The sequence below is a fragment of the Manis javanica genome, chromosome 12 (assembly GCF_040802235.1).
Source record: "Manis javanica isolate MJ-LG chromosome 12, MJ_LKY, whole genome shotgun sequence".
Classification (NCBI taxonomy): domain Eukaryota; kingdom Metazoa; phylum Chordata; class Mammalia; order Pholidota; family Manidae; genus Manis; species Manis javanica.
Window position 1 is genome coordinate 81,371,433 of NC_133167.1, and position 20,813 is coordinate 81,392,245.

The 20,813-nt window shown below is 46.1% G+C and overlaps 1 protein-coding gene across 3 annotated transcripts in view; it reads left to right on the forward strand.

Moving 5' to 3' along the window:
- Positions 1–20,813, forward strand: part of LOC140845159 (contactin-associated protein-like 5) — a 99,828-nt gene that overhangs the window by 72,820 nt on the left and 6,195 nt on the right. For 2 of the 3 annotated variants that reach the window (XM_073218907.1, XM_073218908.1), the window contains 2 exons: positions 1,934–2,148; positions 14,550–14,788. In XM_073218907.1, the coding sequence (XP_073075008.1) occupies positions 1,934–2,148; positions 14,550–14,582 (248 nt within the window). In that variant the 3' untranslated portion in view covers positions 14,583–14,788. Of the gene's footprint in view, positions 1–1,933; positions 2,149–4,072; positions 4,150–4,801; positions 5,855–14,549; positions 14,789–20,813 lie in introns of those variants that run through there. The other variant, XR_012123878.1, reaches the window with a different exon arrangement.

Genomic DNA, 20,813 nt, shown 5'->3' on the forward strand with positions numbered 1-20,813 from the left:
GGGACAGTAACACCCACTGCCACTCATTGAGAACATCCTGTGCGCCAGGCACAGTTCCAAGAACTTCCTCAGGATTAAGTCATAAACAACCTGACAGATAGGCACTGTTTTATTTCCATTTCACAGATGAGACAACTGAGAGGTGCCAAGATAGAAAACTTGCCTTAGGTCATAGTGACCCCAGAGTCTATGCTCTCACACCCCATTTTTATTTAGGGCCTCTGCCTGATCATCTCTCCTGTGTGTCGGGCCTCGGGTTTGCTGGAATGTAAGACAATTCAAGCTCTCAGTTACTTGAAATTTCACATCTGAACATCTGAGGGCCTCCTTATACTGAGGATGGCTTTGTGTTAGGGTTTATTTAGGCTGAGTTGGGAGGGGGTATTCAGGGTTCTGTTTGGCCTCTGGTGTCACTGATAATGGCAGGCGACAACTTTGTCAGGGAGATGCATCCTGACTGGGGCTGAGGGGCGGGGCTGCCACAAGAGCTGAGAGGGAAGGGACAGCCCAGCGTGCGAAGGTCCACATCCTGAAAGGGGGCTGCCATCTCCTCAGACCCAGTTTCAAGTTCACCTCTTACATCCTTCAGGTTTGGAAGACTCTTAGCTAATAATGGTAAATACAGGAAGATATACTAAATAGAGAAAAATGGTGAAAAATTCTACTTTTCAAGTTGTATTCTACTTACTATGTGGAACACGGGCGAATTGTGGATACATCTCTCAATTTTCGTTTTCTCACCCACAAAATGAGAATAAACATGAGGCCTTTCTCCCACGGTCATTCTGAGGAGTAAACTGAGAGAATCTATGTCGGTGCTCAGTACAGTGATCAGCAGAGTTCATAGCACCTACGTGCTGCCACTTGTCTCAGTCTTAATGGCCACATCACCACCACCACCTTCACCATCAACACCACTATCACCACCACCACCTTCACCAAAACCTTCACCATCAACACCACCGTCTTCACCACTATCACCACCTTCACCAAAACCTTCACCCCCACCACCATCACCACCACCACCTTTACTACCACATTCACCACCACCACCACCTTTACTACCACCACCTTCACTACCACCTACACCACCACTGTCATCACCACCACCACCTTCACCACCACCTACACCACTACCATCTTCACCACCACCACCACCTTCATCACCACCTTCATTTCAACACCACCACCACCTTCAACAACAACACCTTCAACAACAACACCTACACCACTACCACCACCACCATCATCACCACCACCATTATCCCCACTACCACCATCATCTCCACCATAGGTATTCTTACCCCTGACTGGCTGACCCTGGGTTGTAGGATATGCAGATCCTTTAACAGCAGAAAGAGTCATAGCAGTAGCCCAGCATCAGGGTGGGGTGGGGCCTGTGTGAGGCCCAGGTACTGCCCTTGTGCTTACATTTCCTCACAAAGCACTTCAACCTTCTGCGTCTCCTTAAGTAAAATAGAATACCAAGGTCACTGAAGTAGCATGAAGGCTTGAGTCACATGTTAGTGGAACATCACAGAAGAGAACACTGGGCTTGCACAGCATGAGTCTTCTCCCTGCAGGAGCTGAGCTGCCTAGCTAACCCAGTATCTACGTACTTTGAGGAGGGCACATTTGAAGCTAGAATAACCCCCAAAACCCAGAACCTTGGCCCTGATGCATGTTGACCAGATGGTCATCAGTGACCCTGGTTCCCATCCTATTTCCTGTATTCTACAATGGTACCAGCTGGGCCAAGGAAAGAGCTTGAGGCTTGGCATTTGGGAGTTATTACTACTGATGGTGATTTCAGCCGCAGGCCTCTGAGCACAGTGGCTGACTCACAGTGGTGTGCACCTGTCGTCAGGACACGCTTGTGCCCTAAATGCACTGACAACGCCTTTATCTCTACCATCTCCCTTCCTGGTTTCAGCTCCTTCTGAGATCATGTTTGCCATCGATGTGGGGACTGGCCCTATAGAGCTCATAGCCCAGTCTCCTGCTCTTCTGAATGACAACCAGTGGCACTACGTCCGGGCCGAGAGGAACCTCAAGGAGACCTCACTGCAGGTGGACAGCCTCCCGAGGGTCTCCAGGGAGATTTCAGATGAAAGCCATTTCCAGTTGCAGCTGAACAGCCAATTGTTTGTAGGTAGGGGATGTCTGAAGGCATCCTTTGTGCTAAAAATCCCGAGACCACTGGGTGACCAGGCTCAAAGAAAATTGGTTCTATTTTAGGTCTGGGAAATGATTCAAATGTGTCATAAAGCATTTATGATTATAAATTTAAGTTTATAATTTCTTCCTGAATTCATTAGCAATAACAATACAAGATTATGCCACTCTTTAGCAAATTCTGAGATGGTCTCAGACCCTTCCTGTATCTTTTTTCCTTGTACATATTAACTTTAGATGTCCAGAGACCCCTATTATTTGTCATTCTTATAAATGAAAATCTACTCTTAGAAAATGGGTACATCAGCTATTTATACCTTAGCAGGTATCAGCTCTAAGTCACGGGGCCACCCTCCTGACCCCTGCTGCTGATAATCACCACTAACAATGGAATGAAATATAGCAGGTCAAAGGCATTTCAGCCATAAGTGAAATGGTGGGGAAACGGCCTATTACTTCTTAAACCAGGGGCCTCTGTGATACTCCCTGAAATCATCACATAGGTGGTGCCTGCACTGCACCTAAAGCAGCCCAGGACCCTGAGCAGACAGCACTCCCCTGCTCATTCCCTCCTTGAGACTCAGAAGCAGGCTGTAGACGAGCGGGTTATCAGAAGTGGCTGCCGCTGTTGGTAGTGGGCGTGGGATGGCTCAGCCATCACCACTGAGCCATTTGTTGGTTCATTCATTCATTCATTCATCCATTCCACCTCTTGTCACTGAGCACCTGAACACAGGGTGGGCCCCTTGTTGGACAGGGGATATTGAAAGATGAATTGTGCAGTGACACTACTTTTCAAAGAACTCACAGTTTTGTGAGTGTGTGTGTGTCCATGTGTGTGTCTGTGTGTGAGACAGACAGACAGAGAGGGAAAGAGAGAATTCAGCCACATTAGTCCAGGTGAGAAACGTCAGCCTCATAGTCATAATTCAGAAAGGTTTTTTTTAAAGTAAGCTGGGCAGGGCTTGAAAAGAGTTGAAGTACAAAACAGATCTGTGAATATTAGGACTGTTGTAATATCAGAGCCAAGAGGCAGCTCTTATGTAAAACTTGAAGTTCTGGTGCTTGAACAGTGATAAAGTAAGTTCCAAAATTTGCCATTTGACCCAGATTTAATTTCCTTTCCTTATTTATTTTCACAACACTCACACTCCATAGCTTTACTGGATTAGTGACATGCCATCAGCAGTCAGTGGGTGCTTCGTACCTGTGTCCTTTAAATTTGAGTTTGTGCAACTTCTGACTCAGAAAAGTACCCACTGGAACCATGCCAGCTAAAGGGAAGAAGTCACAGAATATGTCATATTCCCTCTTTTCAACAGAAATCATATTTCTGTCTTCATCTGTTTTTCTACATATCTAGCAGAAGCTAAGATATAAATGATCAAAAGCATTTTTATGATTACGAGGCATTTACTTAACAACTTACACAAGTGATATGATTTACTCTTAAAGTATTTTTTAAAATTTATATTGCTGTTTTAATTCTATTTAAACATCACATTTTATTTATCTGACGAAGTTTGCTAGGCATCAAGATTTAATTTCTTTTTTGATGGAATCAATTCAAGTAGTTTGCAAATTTCATAAATTGTAATCAGCCAAAGTTTAAATCTTCAGGCAGCATTTATGAATCTTTCTAGCTGAAAGGTGTATATAAAAATGGAATGTTTTTTATCCTTTCATGCAAATTTCATGTAGCTATGAAGTTATCATATAGGCTGAATATGTGGTAAACTCTGTGCAAGTCAAGAGGGAAAGAGACAGCTGTACTTCAGGGCAGGTTTTTTCTCCAGACATTTTGGGACACTGATCACAAATGCAGCGAGCTGTGAGAGCGCGTCAGGGGGCCTGGAGGAGGGGCTCACACCAGCTTCTCCTGTAGCTCCCGCCATAGGTTCCATCTCAGCTGTTACTCGCCTGATTGACTTTGTGTTTATGTACGTGAAGAAGAAAAAAGAATTGCTATTGCAGGTAATTTTTGCCTGTTTATTTGAATTTTGTTGTTCAGTGTTCAAAGATATGCCCATTTAGAAATGTCATGCAGCCAAAAAAGCTGAACTGCCAGTATTTCCACTTTGCATAATCTAATGCCCCTCCCCCAAATAAAAAACAAAATACACACACAAAAAAAAAAGCTCAAGAAACTCTATTTGGCTATAGCAGCTAAAATGAAAATTTGCATTCCCTGTCATTCAGAAATGTAGAGACACTGGGTATTTATATTTGGTGGTCAGAAAAAGATATCATTGGTATGGACTTCTTTCCTGGGATAGACTGAATGTGGCAGCTGTTACATATTAATTTGCATATGTCCATCTAGACACCTTTGGCCACTGAAAGATCTGTCAATCAAAGCAGCGTCATTCAGCCTTGTGACCACTGGCCTGGCTTCTGGGCCCTTGAGTGCTTCCTGGGTGTCAGGAATGGGTGGGATTTTATAGGAGAGGATGTGCCTCTCAGCACTGCCCCTGTCCTGTCACTGGGATGTGACAAGTTGAAGTGTTTATACATGAGTCAGTGCATGCTGGATTCCCAGAATCAGGACTGCACCTTCAGGCCTCCATCCCAGGCGGGTAAGGGACATGTGCAGCCGTCCATCTCACTGGCCACTTTTCCTTAACAGAGTACGAGAAACTTCGTAACACAGAGCTTCTGAAATGCATGCTGCAAGCTTCACGTTGTCTCCTCTCTGAAATTCTTAGTTTGGCCCCAGCACTTTGCTGTTCACTACGAATGTGCCAGTCCATAGGAGAATGAGCAAGAGAAATCCAAGAACCAGCACCCATTGCCAGAAGTGAAACGAAGGGACCTGGGTGTGCGTGTCCAGGTTAACTGCCAAGAAGCCATGGGTCCTTGCCAGGAAAACTGCTAACCTAAGTGACCTCATGGTCTTTATCTGCAGAGTAAAAATGAAGAGTAGTAACTGATCGTGCCTGACTTGAGGATCTCCTGTCTCCAGGTGTATATTAGGAATGACAATCACCCTTATCTACATGCCCATGTGAATGTAACAGCAAGGAATATGTCTCATTCCCCCCAAATCTGACATCACGTCTTTACAAATGTGCTGCGATTACAGAGTGCACATTTTGTAAAGAGGTGGGACCGTGAGTCTCATTTTTGTGTTACTGTACTTCCTTTTCTTTTGTTTTGTTTTGATTTCTGAAGTCCCATAATAGTTAAATAAGACTAATTGCCCTGATTAGTTTGAGAAACTGGGGAGAGACCTCACAATGCTAGAAGGCAAGTTCCATGGGGCTTTGATTTATGCCTCGTACCAAGTACCCAGAGCAGCACCTGGTAGTCACTCAATAGCTGCTCTGCAATGAAGAAAACAGTGCAGACCACCTGGTTCCTCGTGGATTGCTCTTCCACAGCACCAATGCTCCACAAAATCTAACTGTTACAGCTTAAAAGTATTTTGAAAGAACATTGGTTCTGTTTGATTTTGAGAGAAGTAAATGATTAAATGATCCCTTTTGCAAAATGGTATCTCTTCTTGAGCAGGTTGAGAATTGAATATATTTACCCAATCTCAATAGTCCGTTTAGTGTTTTCTGCCTCCTAATATTCCAGAAACTTTCTTTTGAAGTCTTTATAGGCTACTTCTTCTGTTTTAGCTGAAGCTCAGTGCACCATATACCCGGTCCACATCGAATTGATAATGAGCAACTGAAGGAAAATGCAGTTTTCTTGTTGTTATTTATTTATTGCTTGCCTTGGCAAAACCTACCATGAATCATACTGTCTTTTTTTAAAGGAAGATGCCATATGGCACCGAATTTTCCTGCAGCCCAGGGGCATAGACCACTCAGATCCTCAGCATTAGAGGCAGCCATTCTGACTCCTCTGGCACTGCCAGTCACCTGAATTTATAACTCAGGAAAGAAATAAAAAATTAGGACAGAACTGTTTATGTACAGCTGGAGTGACAATTATAAAAAGAAATACAAGCCAGATATTTTTGAAAAATAAAACAGTGCTCTGTGGGTGCTCAAGGACCCAGTCTGAGGGGTGGGAAGTTGCACCTTTTCCAAAGGCAAGAGGCCCTCACGCCCATGTGGCCAGGACAAGCGGGATCAAACTCCAGGCTGGAAAGCAGAGCACCCAAGGGGCAGGGCGATGCCGGGAGCTTACCTGAAGCCCGCCGCACCTGTTTCCATTTCCCCAGGGATTCAGGGCAGAGTCACCAGGGGTATTCAGGGAGGAGGTGAGAAAGCTCTTGAGCAGAGGGACGGGGGAGAAGGGATATGATGAAAATTCTCGGCCAAGTGTGACTGGCAGATTGGCACTCTGCTCTCATTTTGTCACCACGTTCCTCTGATCCAGGGGACAGGGATTTGGCTGCAGAGCCTCTTGAGGAGGGAAGAGGGGTTGTAGAAGAGGAGAGAAGTGCTATGTTAATTCAGCTCCCTGCTTCTTAGTCCACATCTGAGGCTAAAGGATCAGGGGCTGCCTTGGTGTATGGAGGCTTGGGAACCTGTGACAGATGGTGGGATTGCTGACCAGGGTCCCTCTCCAGACAGACTTGTCGCCCTGCCACTGGGAGTCTGTAGGAGGCTCTCTGCCCCCCTGGACAGAGCAGTGCCTCACAGCCAGACCCTCCCCAGGGGTCGCATGCAGTGCCAGCAGAACCCAGGGCATGCGGGCCGGCATTTGGGCCCAGCTCAGGTAGTGGTCCTGGCTCCCGTACTCCCATGGGCTGCACAGCCGTGGTCTAGCCTGCGCCCAGCCCACCCTCCTCTCTCGCCCTCTTCCCTCCTCCCATCTCGGGGTGCATTCCCAAGGCTCCCCTCCAAACCTCCTGCCCTTTAACTCCATCCCGTAGCCTGCTTTCTGGGGAACACAACCTGAGGCCAAATCAGGTGGGTTGTTTTACAACATACACACGTGCACACGCACACACACTTTTTGAAATCAAAGTAACTTTCTTAAATGAAATTTCTTCTTCCTCCCTCCTGAGGAGTAGCCGTAGAAGAATGCCTCCTCTTCTCCCACCTTCTCCTCCAGGACTCTGTAAAGTCAGTGGGTTCCTTGGAGTTGGGTCTGCCCTGTTCGGCTCAGCCCCTTCCGGGGGTCCTCCCCCACTAACTAGGATGGGAACCCCAGCCTGGCAGACCATGTTCCTTGAGGATACAGCCTTTTGCTTGTTCAGATGAGCTGTGTTTCCACAGGGGCGTTTGTTCCCCAGCGCAACCCTCCACCCTTGTGAGGAGGCCCATCGTGCTGAATGGTAACCCCCTGATCATGCCTCTCGGCCCTCCACTGGTTTCCTAGTGGGCGCACATAGCCTCGAATATCTTTAGTCCAGACGCCCGTTGTAGGTTCTCTGGTGTATTTAGTGTTCACTAAATGTCCAGTCAGTTAATGAAAGTGATCAAATGCAGAGCTCCAAACACTGGCCCTTCCCTTACCAGATAATTCATAGTCCAAGTCATGTCCTTTACCTTTTCTGGGCCTCAGATTTTCCGTCTGCCCTTGGGCTTCATACTCAGTGCCTCCCAAATCAGTTGAAAGTTGACTATGGCAGAGGACGTTTCTCCTCCCAACTGGAAATTCCTAGGGGTTATTAGAGTGGAGTTGCAAGCAAAAGATCCTTTCAAATGGGAGATTGTGTTTCTGGCTTGGTGGGATAACGAGGCATTCCCTCCCCTAGAAATTTGTGATATTTGACATTCACAAACACAGTCACCTGCTGCAATAGCTCTCAGGGGAGGCATCCGGCCCCACCCTGGACGCTGTCCTTTTGCACAAGTCAGAGAAGCGGCCCCCCCACGGCGGCGCGTCGGATGCGGGAGGTGCCGCGGACGCAGCTCGAGGCAGAGGTTCCCCCACCACAGTTCCGGGCGGCGCACGGCACCCCGGGCTTGCTAACGAGCTGTCCCTGCGGACTCAGCGCCCGCCCCACTCAGCCCCCGGCTCCGGCTCAGGACGGTGGGCTTCCTTTACGCGGGATGGAGGAGGAGGCCTGGCAGTGACGGCCTTGCCCAGGCAGGAGAGGGCCCTCCCCGGGGAGGGGGTCCCACGGCCGCCAGCGCCAGGGTGCGCACGGATGCTGGCCGCCCCGTCCCCGCCGCGTGGTGCCCCCTGCGCGCCCAGTGCTCTCCCCTCCTGGCCCTCCCTCGGCCTGCGGCTGGGACGAAGCCGTGGCAAAGGCCAATAGGTCTCCCTGCCTTCCTGACTGAAGTGCTGTTCTCGGGTAAGACGCCGCCTTCATTCCGCCTGGCATCAGCCGCGTCCCCTTCTTCCTCGGCCGGAGTCTCCCTAAGGCCGGGAGTGGGCCCCTCACAGCCCAGCCTGCACCATTTTGCTGGACTGGCAACTGCACGCGGGCTGGGGCGGCTCAGGGGGAGGCCGCTGCCCGCTGGCCAGGCCGGCGCAGGCCCGGGAGGGCTCGCCACGCAGGCCTGGGTAGGAAGCGGCTCGCGCGCGGAGGAGCCCCGCTCCAGGAGTCGGGTGCGGACGGGGACCGAGGACCCCATGCGTGCGAGCATCCGTTCCTTCTCACAGCCCCTCGGTAGGCTGGAGTCCCCGGCCTCCGAGCTCCCCTCCCCTCCAGAGCCGCTGCCTTCGTGTTCCCTCTGGATCCATCATTTTTTGCGCCTTGTGTGCTCACTCTCATTTTTCACCTCCTTCCTTTTCTGCAATGTCACGTCGCTTCCTTCCTCTTCGTCCTGAAGGCCCTTTAAGCTCCGTGGGCACCTGGCGTTCCCAGCAGGAAAATGTAGAGGATAATGTGTCCAGCTTGCTGCAGCTTAATGTTTACAAAGGACTAAACACTTCTATTTTTACTGTTATTATTATTATTGTCTCTGTAATGGTGCATATGGAATCAAGAGCTTTCCATCACAGTTTTATACTTTCTAATAATAAGAAACACTGTTTTAATTGATACAGTCTATATATTCAAATATAATCTTCAAAAAGGCAAGATCATTAGTCTCAGGCAAACAGAAAATGAACATGTGTTAAAGATTTTATATAACTTGTTAATTAATGAGGGCGTCTGTAAGATGTTACAACCAGGCCAGAGAGCATCTGAAAAACTAGGTGTGTAGAGGCAACTTAACAACAATGAAAATGTAAGGATTCAGTTGTCAGGTTAAACACAAAACTGCTGTTCAACAGGCCATCTTTAGAGTTATAAATTATTTTCATCTTTAATGGAAAAATTATCCTTCTATTTTCCTGCTTTGTTTCCAAGTTGTAGGTAATTTTTCTGACAAGAGTTGCTTCTCACATTTGACTATGTGTCCCTAGTCACACTGCAGCCATCAGTTGCAGGAAGAAAGCTCAGAATAAGAAAAGCCGCCTAGTGGCTGTGGCATAAATGCATCCCGACGTCGTGAAGGCACTAATAGACTGGACTGTGAGATCTGGCCAGCCCTGACCTACCACGGATGTTTCCTTTTAGTGAATTGTAGGCTCTTCTTACAGTTCAGGGTCTCCTGCGTTCATCCGTAAAATCACTCTGGTTCATGTCGACTGTTAAGGAAAATTCTTTAAAGCTTATAATTAGAGGCTTTTACTTTATCTGGTTGTTTCTTTGAATGAGTCTGTGGGTTAGCTGCTGGGCAATACCTTTGCTCAGCAGGGCCACCCTGAGGAAAACTAATCAAAGTGTCTGTCAGGATCCCAGTGCCCAGGAGACGCTGGCACCCCTCCCACTGGGCAGCAAGCTGGCAAGGCAGCGAGCCTGGAAGGTGCCAGGTCTTCTCCTGATGCCAGAAAGGACCTGCGGCTCAGCTGTATTTCTCACCCAGTTGCTCTGGCAGGCGCCACAGTCTCTCCTCCTTCACAGGAGTTTGTCTTTTGCCCTTTAAGGCTGTTTGGTCATCACGCAGTTTTGTCCCATCCCCTGGACCTTCGGCGGGAGGGAGCGCCCGGGAAGCACCGTGCATGGAAGGTGGCTTCTACGCAGGAAGCTCCTGGCTCACACTGACTATCGCTGTCATCACTTTGCCTCTTAAACATCTCATGAGTGTCATCTGTGTTGTCAGACATTGTGTTTGTTGATTCATGAGTAAGAAATCACTCTGTATGGCAACACGCACCAGATGCGTACTTTGTCCTTAAGGAAATCACATTTTGAACGGAAGTTTCCACTAGAATTTCCTTCTGGTTAAAGACTCTTCCGGTCAGAGAGGCCAGGCAAAAACAGAAGGTAACGGATGGTGAGGGTGTGTGTCTTTATCCCTAATATACATGCCAAGCCTGCTGCCACTTCAGATTTGGAAATCTAGGTGGTAAATATGCCTGTACTTCAGCTGGCTGAAGACTTCAGACAAAGTAGTTCATGTAGAAAGCAGTTACTGACTGTTAAATGAGGAGCAATAGGCAAGCAACAGAAAGAAAGAAAAAAAGAGGAAGGGAGGGAGGGAGGGAGGAGAGAAGGGGAGGGAAGGGAAGGAAAAGGAAGACAAGGGAGGGGAGGGGAGGGAAGAAAGGAAGTCACACTGCTCGTTTCTGTGCAACAGTGGCCTGAGGTGGCACATTCAGTGTTTTCCAGGGAAAGGGCCCTCCACGTAAAAGTTTGGCTTGCGTGTGGCCAGGAAGGCAGGCAGGCCCACAGGAGAGAAATACGGGCTCTTGCACGTGCGCTCAAGAAGGGCCCAAGGAACTGAGATGTTCTCTGGAAGCAATGAGCGTGTGTCGAGCTGACACGTGGAGGTTTTCTATGAGGGGCACAGAATGATGATAGTGATGTTTTTAAGAGTTGATTCATACTCAGTCCAAGGAAACATCATCATCATAAACATGCTGGATGCCAAGGGCCAGCTGAAGAGCTTCATGCAGAGTTGCTTCTGGCTGGGCGAGCCGACTAGTGGTGTGAGTTGTCAGGAAGAGTGATGGGGAGCTGAGAGGATAAACGCACACGTGCACGTCGCCTGGAGGGAGAAACCATCTGAAACCAGAGGAAGGAGGCGGAACATCCCTGTCGACGGTGCTGTGTCCGTCAGATCGTTTGTTTTAGGATTTTAGGGCTCCGAAGGTGTGCACGCTTGAAGGCCAAGAGATCCCAGCCTGACTCCTCGCTGTGTCTGATTCTCAGCTTTGGAGAAGCAATCTTTCTGACGCTGCTTCCTCATTGTGCAACATGAGTAATATGAACGACACCTTCTTTCCCGCTGAGCATTCAATGCAGAATGAGCAAGTTTCGGCATACCAATATATTTTTTTAGAATTAGCGGTACAGTTCTGATTTTCAAGCGGCTTGCAGATTAAGTAGGAGCCTCAAAAAACATGACTTCCAGTTGCTCTAAGAATAATGTTACATTTCTGTTGTTGCTTTTCCAGCCTTACAGTGAACTCTGGACAAGATGCAGACAAGTAAGGAGAAAAGCCATTCTATTAGAGCAGCAGTTGCAAAGTCACAGGAAGGCCATGTCCACTGGTTAAGTGGTCCTGCTGGGGTTTTGGCCAAGCACAGCGCACACCTGTCACCCCAGCTGACCCTGGTGCAGCTGAGGCTGAGCTCTGCCATGCAGGACAGTGGCGTGAGCAGTGGAGGGCTGGGGGAAGACAACACCCCACCTAAGTGGGGCACAGGAAGAGCCCAAAGCCAAAGCTGACCTGGGGCCTGGTGGGGCCATTAGTTCAGGGTGCCTGGGGCACTGAGGTCAGAGCAGAGAGTGTGGGAGGAGGCCAGATCTGTCACGCTCCGTCAGCTCTGCTGAGAGAGCTGAGCTCACTGCTCCAGACAAGGACTAGTCACTCCAGGACATTAAACAGGAAGGACAGAATCAAATGTTCACACTCAGTTGGTTTTCTGATTGCAAAGTGGCACATGACGAGAAGTCAGGGTAGAAGATGGTTTACAGGGTTGCTGAGGGCTCCAAGGAGGCCTGAGGGGGTTGCACTTTGACCTCACCTCTGGGTGTGGGGAGGAAGCAGAGACACCCCAGAAAGCAAATGCCCAGGCTGGGCAGGCCAGGGAGAGGGGCTGTGAGCCAGGGGGAGGGAAGGCTGTGGCTGCCCTGCTCTGCAGAATTCAAGTTTCAGACAAAGAGTCATGCCTCCAACTACAAGTAGTAGGTAGCGTCAGGAAGTAGAGACCAGGTGTGAGTGTGGGCGCCAGGGGCACCTTTTCAGATTATTCTAGCCTCAGTCACATGCTACCTCTCCATAAAGGAAAAGGAGCTGGACCTCTAATTTCTCCTTTGTAAAGAATAAAAAACAGCCTGGTGAAAACTGAAATATAATTCATTGTGCAGTTTAGTTCATAGTTCGTTGTGTCACGGTGTTTTGTCAGCGTTGGGATTGAAAGGCTCCCCTAGTTTTGGGTCATTCTCACTGTACTTTAAATGTCTCAGACCTCAAGGGGTACATTGCTGCCAGAGAAAATGCCCCTGCCACCTTCTGCTCCTTTTCTAAACGTGTTGACTGTCACCTGTGAGAAAATGTGCAGCAGAGTTTGCATTTTCCACATCTGCTGGAAGAAAAATGCCACTAACAAGATATATGAAGAGTTATTCAAATCTACCACAGGGAAAGACTGAAAAATAAGGGAAAAAATATTTGAAAAAACATTTGACTCCATAAATCCTCCCCTCTTTATTCTACACAGTCTCTGGAAAAGAAATAATGAACCTTACTTTATGATCTGCTTGTATTTGTAGTTGATTTATCTTGTGGTTAAAAGGAGATATACTCACCAAAACTGAGACAGACAGGAGGATATAATTTGGGTTTGACCTCCTGGCCTGCTTGGGTATCACTTATCAGAACAGAAAATTCAGTGGTATTTTAGCATTACTTTAGAATAAGGGATTCGATTAATTCTTTAGGAATGTCCTTTCTCATTTTTTTGGTGCAGACAGTAACTGTTATACATATATGTACAGGTCCAATGACCTGGTATGATTCAGGGAAGATGGAATACCTCCTGACCCCCGAATATCCACCCTATACCCTCACCATCCCCATTTCCAATTATTTCCTTGTCCACGTTGCTAGGGTGACTGATGCCGGAAATCTTTTGGTTGCCTATTTTTATCTTTAACTTAGATTTAGTTTCCTGTTTAACATGGAGACTCCCAGTCTCATATAAATCCTTCGGAATTCTCATCTGTTCCCACCTTGCTAGGAGTGTATTTTTATCTGGTAGTTTTCTAGACCAGGATTTAATAAAGTTTCAGGCTGATGAGCTAGAAATGACTGAGGCTAAGAAAGGCCTGAGGAAGGAGATGACAAATGACAAGAGGGTCCTGCTCCAGACATCTTCCTGCACATCTCCTCTCCAGGGGTGCCCTTTGCAGCCTTCAGGACCACAGTGTGTCCCTCAGTTCTTCAGGAATGTGGACCTGAGCCCACACCGTTGGATTTGGAATAGAACTTAAAGGCAGGCTGGACCTGTCTTCTCTGGATTACTCAGCATTCCCAGAACCCAGTAAATATCTGAAGATGGGATTCGGCTTAATTTCTTGGCTGTCATTTCTCAGTACACATCATTTTACCAAAGGGCTAACCTGGTGGGGTCCTGGCTTTCTAACAGTTATGGCTTCGAGCCTCCTCTGTTCTTGAATAATTTGCTATGGGCTTTGTGAATCTCTCTGGAAACTTCAAGGTGTGCCCTGCGCAGAAAGTTGGGTTACAGTCCTATTCTGTGCTCCAGAAGGAGAACCTTCCCTTCTAAATAAACATCTGGAGCAATTAATCTGCACAGCTACATTGACAACCTCTGGTCCCAGCCGTTGGGAGGGCTCAGGAGAAGGGACGTGTCGAGCGATGGTTGAGCATGCACTGTAGTCACGGTCTAACCAAATCTGTAGCATAAACACACAAAATAGACTCATTCTTATTTTACATCTCGAGTAGCTGAGGCTTGGGGATGTGGTGGCCAATGTGGCTAATCAGCCAGTGACACAGAGCTTGACTCCCTGCTCTCTGGCCGTGAGGTCCGCCCTCTGCACAGCACACCGCTCTGTGTTCCATGAGCTTTACAAAACTTATCGCAGTTTCCTAACTTGGTGCCCCGAATAGCTTGCTTCTGACTTTGCCATGAGGGACAATCTGCATGTGTGTTCCACTACCAAAAAGTCTGTGACAGACTGTGCAAGAGCATATTTTATCTCATTTGCAAGGAACATGGCCATCTGAAGTTTCATTCTTAACCATGTAAAGTTCAGGATTTTGCATGAACTAGATAGTCTTTTATTATTTTTTCAGTAGCAGGATGAAGAGGGGGTTTCCCAGCCTAGAAAGACATACTCTTTCCAGGCCCCCTGAATTCCTAATTCTTACTGGGAACTTTAATAGAGAAGTTCAATACAGCATGACAACAGGACACTAATTAGCTGTTAACAATGTCAACGTTGAACTAACGGCATCGAACCCTGTGAGGCCTGATGTGTATTCCTTGTATTTTTCAGGGGGAACATCATGAAGACAGAAAGGCTTCCTAGGAGGCATACACTCCCTGCACTTGAATGGGCAGAAACTGGACCTGGAGGAGGAGAGGGCAAAGGTCACACCCAGCGTGCGGCCAGGATGCCCAGGCCACTGCAGCAGTTATGGCCATACCTGCCACAACGGGGCAAGTGCGTGGAGAAGCTCAGTGGGTACTTCTACGGTTGCACCAACTCGTCCTATGAAGGGCCCTTCTACACAGGTACAATAGGCGCTATGGTTTCCACACGTGCTGTCGTGTGGCACCTGCAAGCCACGGTCAGGCTGTGCCCTTAGTCCCATGATGCATCACCTCCCTCAGTCTCCTGGGTGAGACGGGCAGAGCTCCCGGCCAGGATGACAGATACTCATCACAGTTGTTGGGCATGGCACTGCCGCTGAGCTGGATGGAGGGTAACAGGATGCCATCCTAGTGCCAGAAGCCAGCTGCCCACTGGGAGAGTGGACTCATTTCTGTCAGCCAGGCAGTGAGGGTTGATCTTATATTTCCAGTTCCATGACTCAGTCCACAAGAGCAATCACAGAGCCAAGACTACAGCCCTGGAGGGGCCTTAGAGATACATAAGCCACCTTAAATCCTTTTTGGTAGGGAGTATGTAGTTAAGTTAGTGACACATATCAAGCATCTAGTAAAATCGGTTCTGCAGGTGACACAGGTGGGGTTGGAAGATTTAAAAGCCCTGCTCAGCGATTCACTTCAGGTCATGGGGGGCTGGAAAGGGATAGAACAAAGAGCCAAAATTCCTGCCCCAGTGTCTTTCCACAGCCCTCCTGACCGTATGACTTTGTTGCCTTGACCAAAGCTGATCCTGAGGGTATCTGCCTTGGGCCAGGAGTGATAGTCATGGTGTGAATTCTCTAGATAATTTCATGATGACTCTGTAAACTATAAAATTTCATCATTCAGTATAAATACTTAGTGTTTCTCAAATAAAAGGGCAAAGATGAGGTCCAGTATCAACCTTTGCAGAATTTTTTTTTTTTTGCATCTCTCATATTTATTGATCAAATGGTTGTTGACAACAATAAAATTCTGTATTGGGGAGTCAATGCTCAATGCACAATCATTAATCAACCCCCAGCCTAGTTCTCGTCAGTCTCCAATCTTCTAAAGCATAATGAACAAGTTCTTACATGGTGAACAAATTCTTACATAATGAATAAGTTCTTACATGGTGAACAGTACAAGGGCATTCATCACAGAAACTTTGGTTTTGATCACGCATTATGAACTATAAACAATCAGGTCAAATATGAATATTCGTTTGATTTTTATACTTGATTTATATGTAAATCCCACATTTCTCCCTTTATTATTATTATTATTATTATTATTATTATTATTATTATTATTATTTTAAATAAAATGCTGAAGTGGTAGGTAGATGCAAGATAAAGGTAGAAAACATAGTTCAGTGTTGTAAGAGAGCAAATGTAGATGATCAGGTGTGTGCCTGTAGACTATGTGTTAATCCAAGCTAGACAAGGGCAATAAAACATCCACGGATGCAGAAGATTTCTCTCAAAACAGGAGTGGTGAGGTTCTAAGCCTCACCTCTGTTGATCCCCAATTTCTCACCTGACCTTTGCAGAATTTTTAAGTTTACTTTGTTGATTAAAAAAAAATGTTTGTTGACCAAAGAATGTAAACGGTATTTCAAAAGCAGCATTAAACTATCAAAATGTTTTTATCACTTTGGAACACCATTTACATACAAACAATGATGGCAGTTATACATAACTCTTCTCAGTCCACTAAAACACATTACCTAACACCTCTCCTAGATGCTTTGTTTAGTCCATGTTACCATTGGAACTTTAAAGCACTGGGGAAAAAAGAGCCCCCCAAAAAATGTTCGCCTTGAAGGGCACGTAATCGAAGCTCTTTGTTCATTCATGCTGGTCTCCCCAGTTAGACTGAATCACTTGCTGCTTATTGTGGAGAAGCATTGTGCTTCTTGGAAGGAAGCTGCACAAATTCTAGGGCCAGTTGTATGTTGGTCCCCATGTGGAAGCTCAAAATAAAGTCGCGCCACCCCAGTAGGCTCTCACAATGAGCTAAGACCAGCAAAGCACGACTTGATTTTCACATGGGGAGGTCTGAATAACTTGCCCTGAAAACATTAAATGCCGCCCTTAGTCTGGTCCCACAACCCAGGAGGGGCAAATGCAGAAATAAACCCAACCAGGCCCCTCACTGAAGGACGCTAGCATTGTTTTGCAGGATGTATACCCAGCTCTTCTGTTTGGGAAGAACAAAAACAAAAAAAGAACATTGGACCTCTGCATTTCTCCAGGGACATGATTCAGACATCTCATAGATCATGTTGTTGTAAGTTTAGCCTAATTTTTCCCTGGCTCCTTTCTCCGCACCAACCCCTATGAATTATCTTCTGTCCCTGCCGCCATGTCGTCTGATTGCTGTGTTGAAGTATCCTCTGTGCCCTCTCCCCACTTTTTATTTTGATCCATATGTGACACAGACAAATATGTGCTTAGCCTTTTCAGCTTGCTTCATGATTCAGTTTCCAAACTTCTCCCTCTTCCTCCGACCCCTAGGACATCATTCTCTTTGTATTCAGCAGCTACAGAGAGTCTAAGATGAACCTGTTAACCAGGTCTCTGGCCATGCCAGCTGCTGCTGGGAAACATACTTTGGGAGCACAGTGGGAGACCTTAGCCACAGGCCGGCCCTGGACAGGCATGCTCTCTGGTGGGGGGCAATCTTCCCTGTTAACTTGCTATGGCATGAGTGCTTGAGGGTGTGCAGGTACCGGAAACATCTGGAGTGGGATTAGGGACATACGCCCGTTACCAGTGCCTGGGCCAGAACCACGGCCCAGCGAGGTGATCCACATTCTTTTGATTATGGTACAAAGGAATAATGATCACAAAATTAGCTAGTAATTGTTGACTGCATCAAATAACCCCTACCCCCAGCATAGTAGGGAAAATATTAATATCTGCATTTAACATGTGAAAACACTGACATTCACAGAGGCTTAGGGACTTGCTAATAAATGTCAGGCTTGGAGATCCATCCAGCAACTGTCTGGTTCCTTTTTCCCCTTAGGACCCTAATTCCAGTCTGTATAGGAATATAGTGATAGGATTCAAATAGGTATTTTTTGTTGTTTTGTGTTTCCTGTTTGTTTTATTATTGAAATGTAATTTATATACCATAAAATCCACCCTGTTAAAATGTACAGGTCAGTGGTTTTTAGCATATAAATATAGATGCACAACCATCACCACTAATTTCAGAGTATTTTCCTCATACCCAAAAGAAATCTCATGCCCATCAACAGCGGCTCCCCATTCGCCCCTCTCCCCCAGTCCCTGGAAACCACCAATCTACTTCCTCTCACTGTGGGTTTGCCCCTGAGGACATGTCATATGCATCAAGTCATATACTATGTGGTCTTTTGTGTCTGGTTTCTTTCACTTTGCATAAAGTTTTCAAGGTAGCATTTTTCATAATTTATTCCTTTGTATTTCTGAAGATTATTCCATTGTGTGGATGCCATATATTTTGTTTGTTCATTCATCTGTTGATGGACACTGGGATCAATCCTCTGGTTTTTATGAATAATTCCAACACTCTTGTGCGTGTTTTTGTGAGTACCTGTGTCTTCTGTTCCCCTGGGTGTACTCCTGGGAGCCGGACTGCCGGGTTGAGCGGTACCTGTGTGTTTACTTTTGGAGGAAACTAGCAAATTGCTTTCCAAGTGGCTGCTCCATTTTACATCCTAGCCAGCAAAGCAGGAGGATTCCAGCTTCCCCACATGGCCACCGGTACTTGTTCTCTGTCTCCCCGACCCATCTTCCCGTGGGTGTGCACTCTGGGCTTCTACTTCCCTGATGACTAAGGGCCTTGCACGTATTTTCATGTACCTGTTGGCAGTTCATATGCCTTCTTTGGTGAAATGCCTATCTCAATATTTACCCATTTTTTTGGTTGAGTTATTTTTTTTCTTTTTGTTGTTCCATTGTAGGAATTCTTTGCATATTCTGAATATAATTCCCATATTAGATATATGCTTTGTAAATATTTTCTGTCCTTTTCACTTTCTTGTAGTATCTTTTGAAACACTAAAGTGTTCACTTTTGGTGATGTCTTATCTCCTACTGATTCCTTTCTGTCCTGCTTTTGGTGTTAGGTCTAAGAAATCCTTGCCTAGCCAAAGGTCATGAATATTTATTGCCAATGTTCTCTTCTAAGAGTTTTGTAGTTTTAGCCCTTACATTTAGTTTTAAGCCATTTTGAGGTAATTGTTGTGTATGGTATGAGGTAGGGGACCAGCTTCATTCTTGTGCAGGTGGACATCCACTACCCCAACACCATTTGTCTTTAGCCCACTTCCACCTTCACCATTATACAAAGAATCTGGGTAGGACTGTCATGGTGTTAGCTTTTAAATTACTTTTTAATTAAACATTAGATAATCAATTTGGAATTATATTTGGAAATACAATTGGAAGTCTAGAAAAGTAAAAACGCAATCCAATTACTCAATAACAAGCATTAAAAAGAAAATCTGATTTCCTTCTTCCTCTTTTCTTTCCATTTAGTAGAGTTGAGGTAATTCTGTTGGCTACATCTCATAACCTGAATTGTCTTTATTTCAATGCATAGACATTCCTATTTAACTCACCAGTTGTAATGTTTGCAATATATTCCATCTGGTGGAGTTGCCTACTATTTAACCCATTCTATCACCAGAACACTTCAGCTTGGTAGGGTGGTGGGACTCGGCCTGAGTTCAGACCCTGGCTCACCCATAGTCTCTAGCGTGTGACACTGATTATGTAACTAAGCCTCATGATTCCTTCATTTTCTTGTCTATAAAACTTGAATTCAGGAGTATTTCACAAAAGGATTATGGTGGGCATCCAGTGAGCACTTCACAAAGACCTTGGGAGAATGTCTGCCAAGGATTAGGGACATACGCCCGTTACCATGATTGCTCTAATTATTCCTTTGGAATTTTAGATTGGCCCAAATTTTGCATCCAAGTAATGTGGTGATAGACACATGCATTGTTTATTTCCTTAGCAATGAAATATCTGTGAAAAAGATATATTGTATATTTAAGTACTCTTTGCCAATTGCCAAATCCTGTCAAAAACTCTGTAATATTTTCTTCCTGCCAACTAATACACACACACACACACACACACACACACACACACACATATATGTGTGTGTATGTATTTCACTTTTTACTACAGAAAATTCAATCATGTGCTGTGGGAGACAGAAGGACCTCAGAAGCCCATGGATCTACTGTTTAGCTTCAAAAATTATCAGCTTATGGCACTCACGATACATTGACAGTAACCCTCTCCTCTCCTTTATTACTTTGAAGTAAATTTGAAATATCACAACATTTTACCTATAAATATTTCAATATATATTGGTAAAAGATAGAGTCACTAAAAACACATACCCCAGGAATAACACTCTAAGAAGATTTTAATAACCATTCTTAAACTATTATAAAATGTCCACTCAGCATTCAAATTTCCAATTGTTCCATTTAGTTTTGATGGATGTTTTTCTGAATTAATAACATCCTGTCTGATTATAGGCAGCCAGTATCCTCATCACCCATGCCTGTCTAAACCCTTACTCTAATTCTAAATATAATTATACTGTTATTATTAAGACCAGCTCTGTTTACTGCGTCCCTCCTACATCCCATGATTTGACATAACTTCTTCCAGTCGTCCTACCCACCACAAGACCGACTTCATTTCTGCCTTCCCTTGAATGGCCTGCGGCTTGGTGGCATGTGCGAGGAGGCTGGAGGCTGAGACATGCACCCCTGCAGTGTCACCGTGTTTCTTAGCAACGCCTCCTCCTTCCTGCTGGTGGGAGGCCCAGCCAAGCCCTCCACCGGGTGTTCTCTGGCTCCTTGGGCACCTGGAAACATGGCTGCCCAGTGGCTCACACATCACACCCTGGGGCTCTTCCACTGGGTTGTTAGAATTATTTTTGATGTGTGTCCTGTCTCCTCAGACTATACCCAGCCAGCCCCTCTGCCAGGCAGGCCCTCAGGGGACGCCGCTGGTACTGGTCCCAGCCCTGCAGTAGCTTCATGGTTCTGCAAGATCACCTCCATGCGAAGGGTTTTCTCCCATTTAGCCCAGTGGTTTTGGATGTTCTGAAAAAAATCAGTCAGGGACCTTAAATATCATCAGTGAGCTTAACCTCTTAAATTATA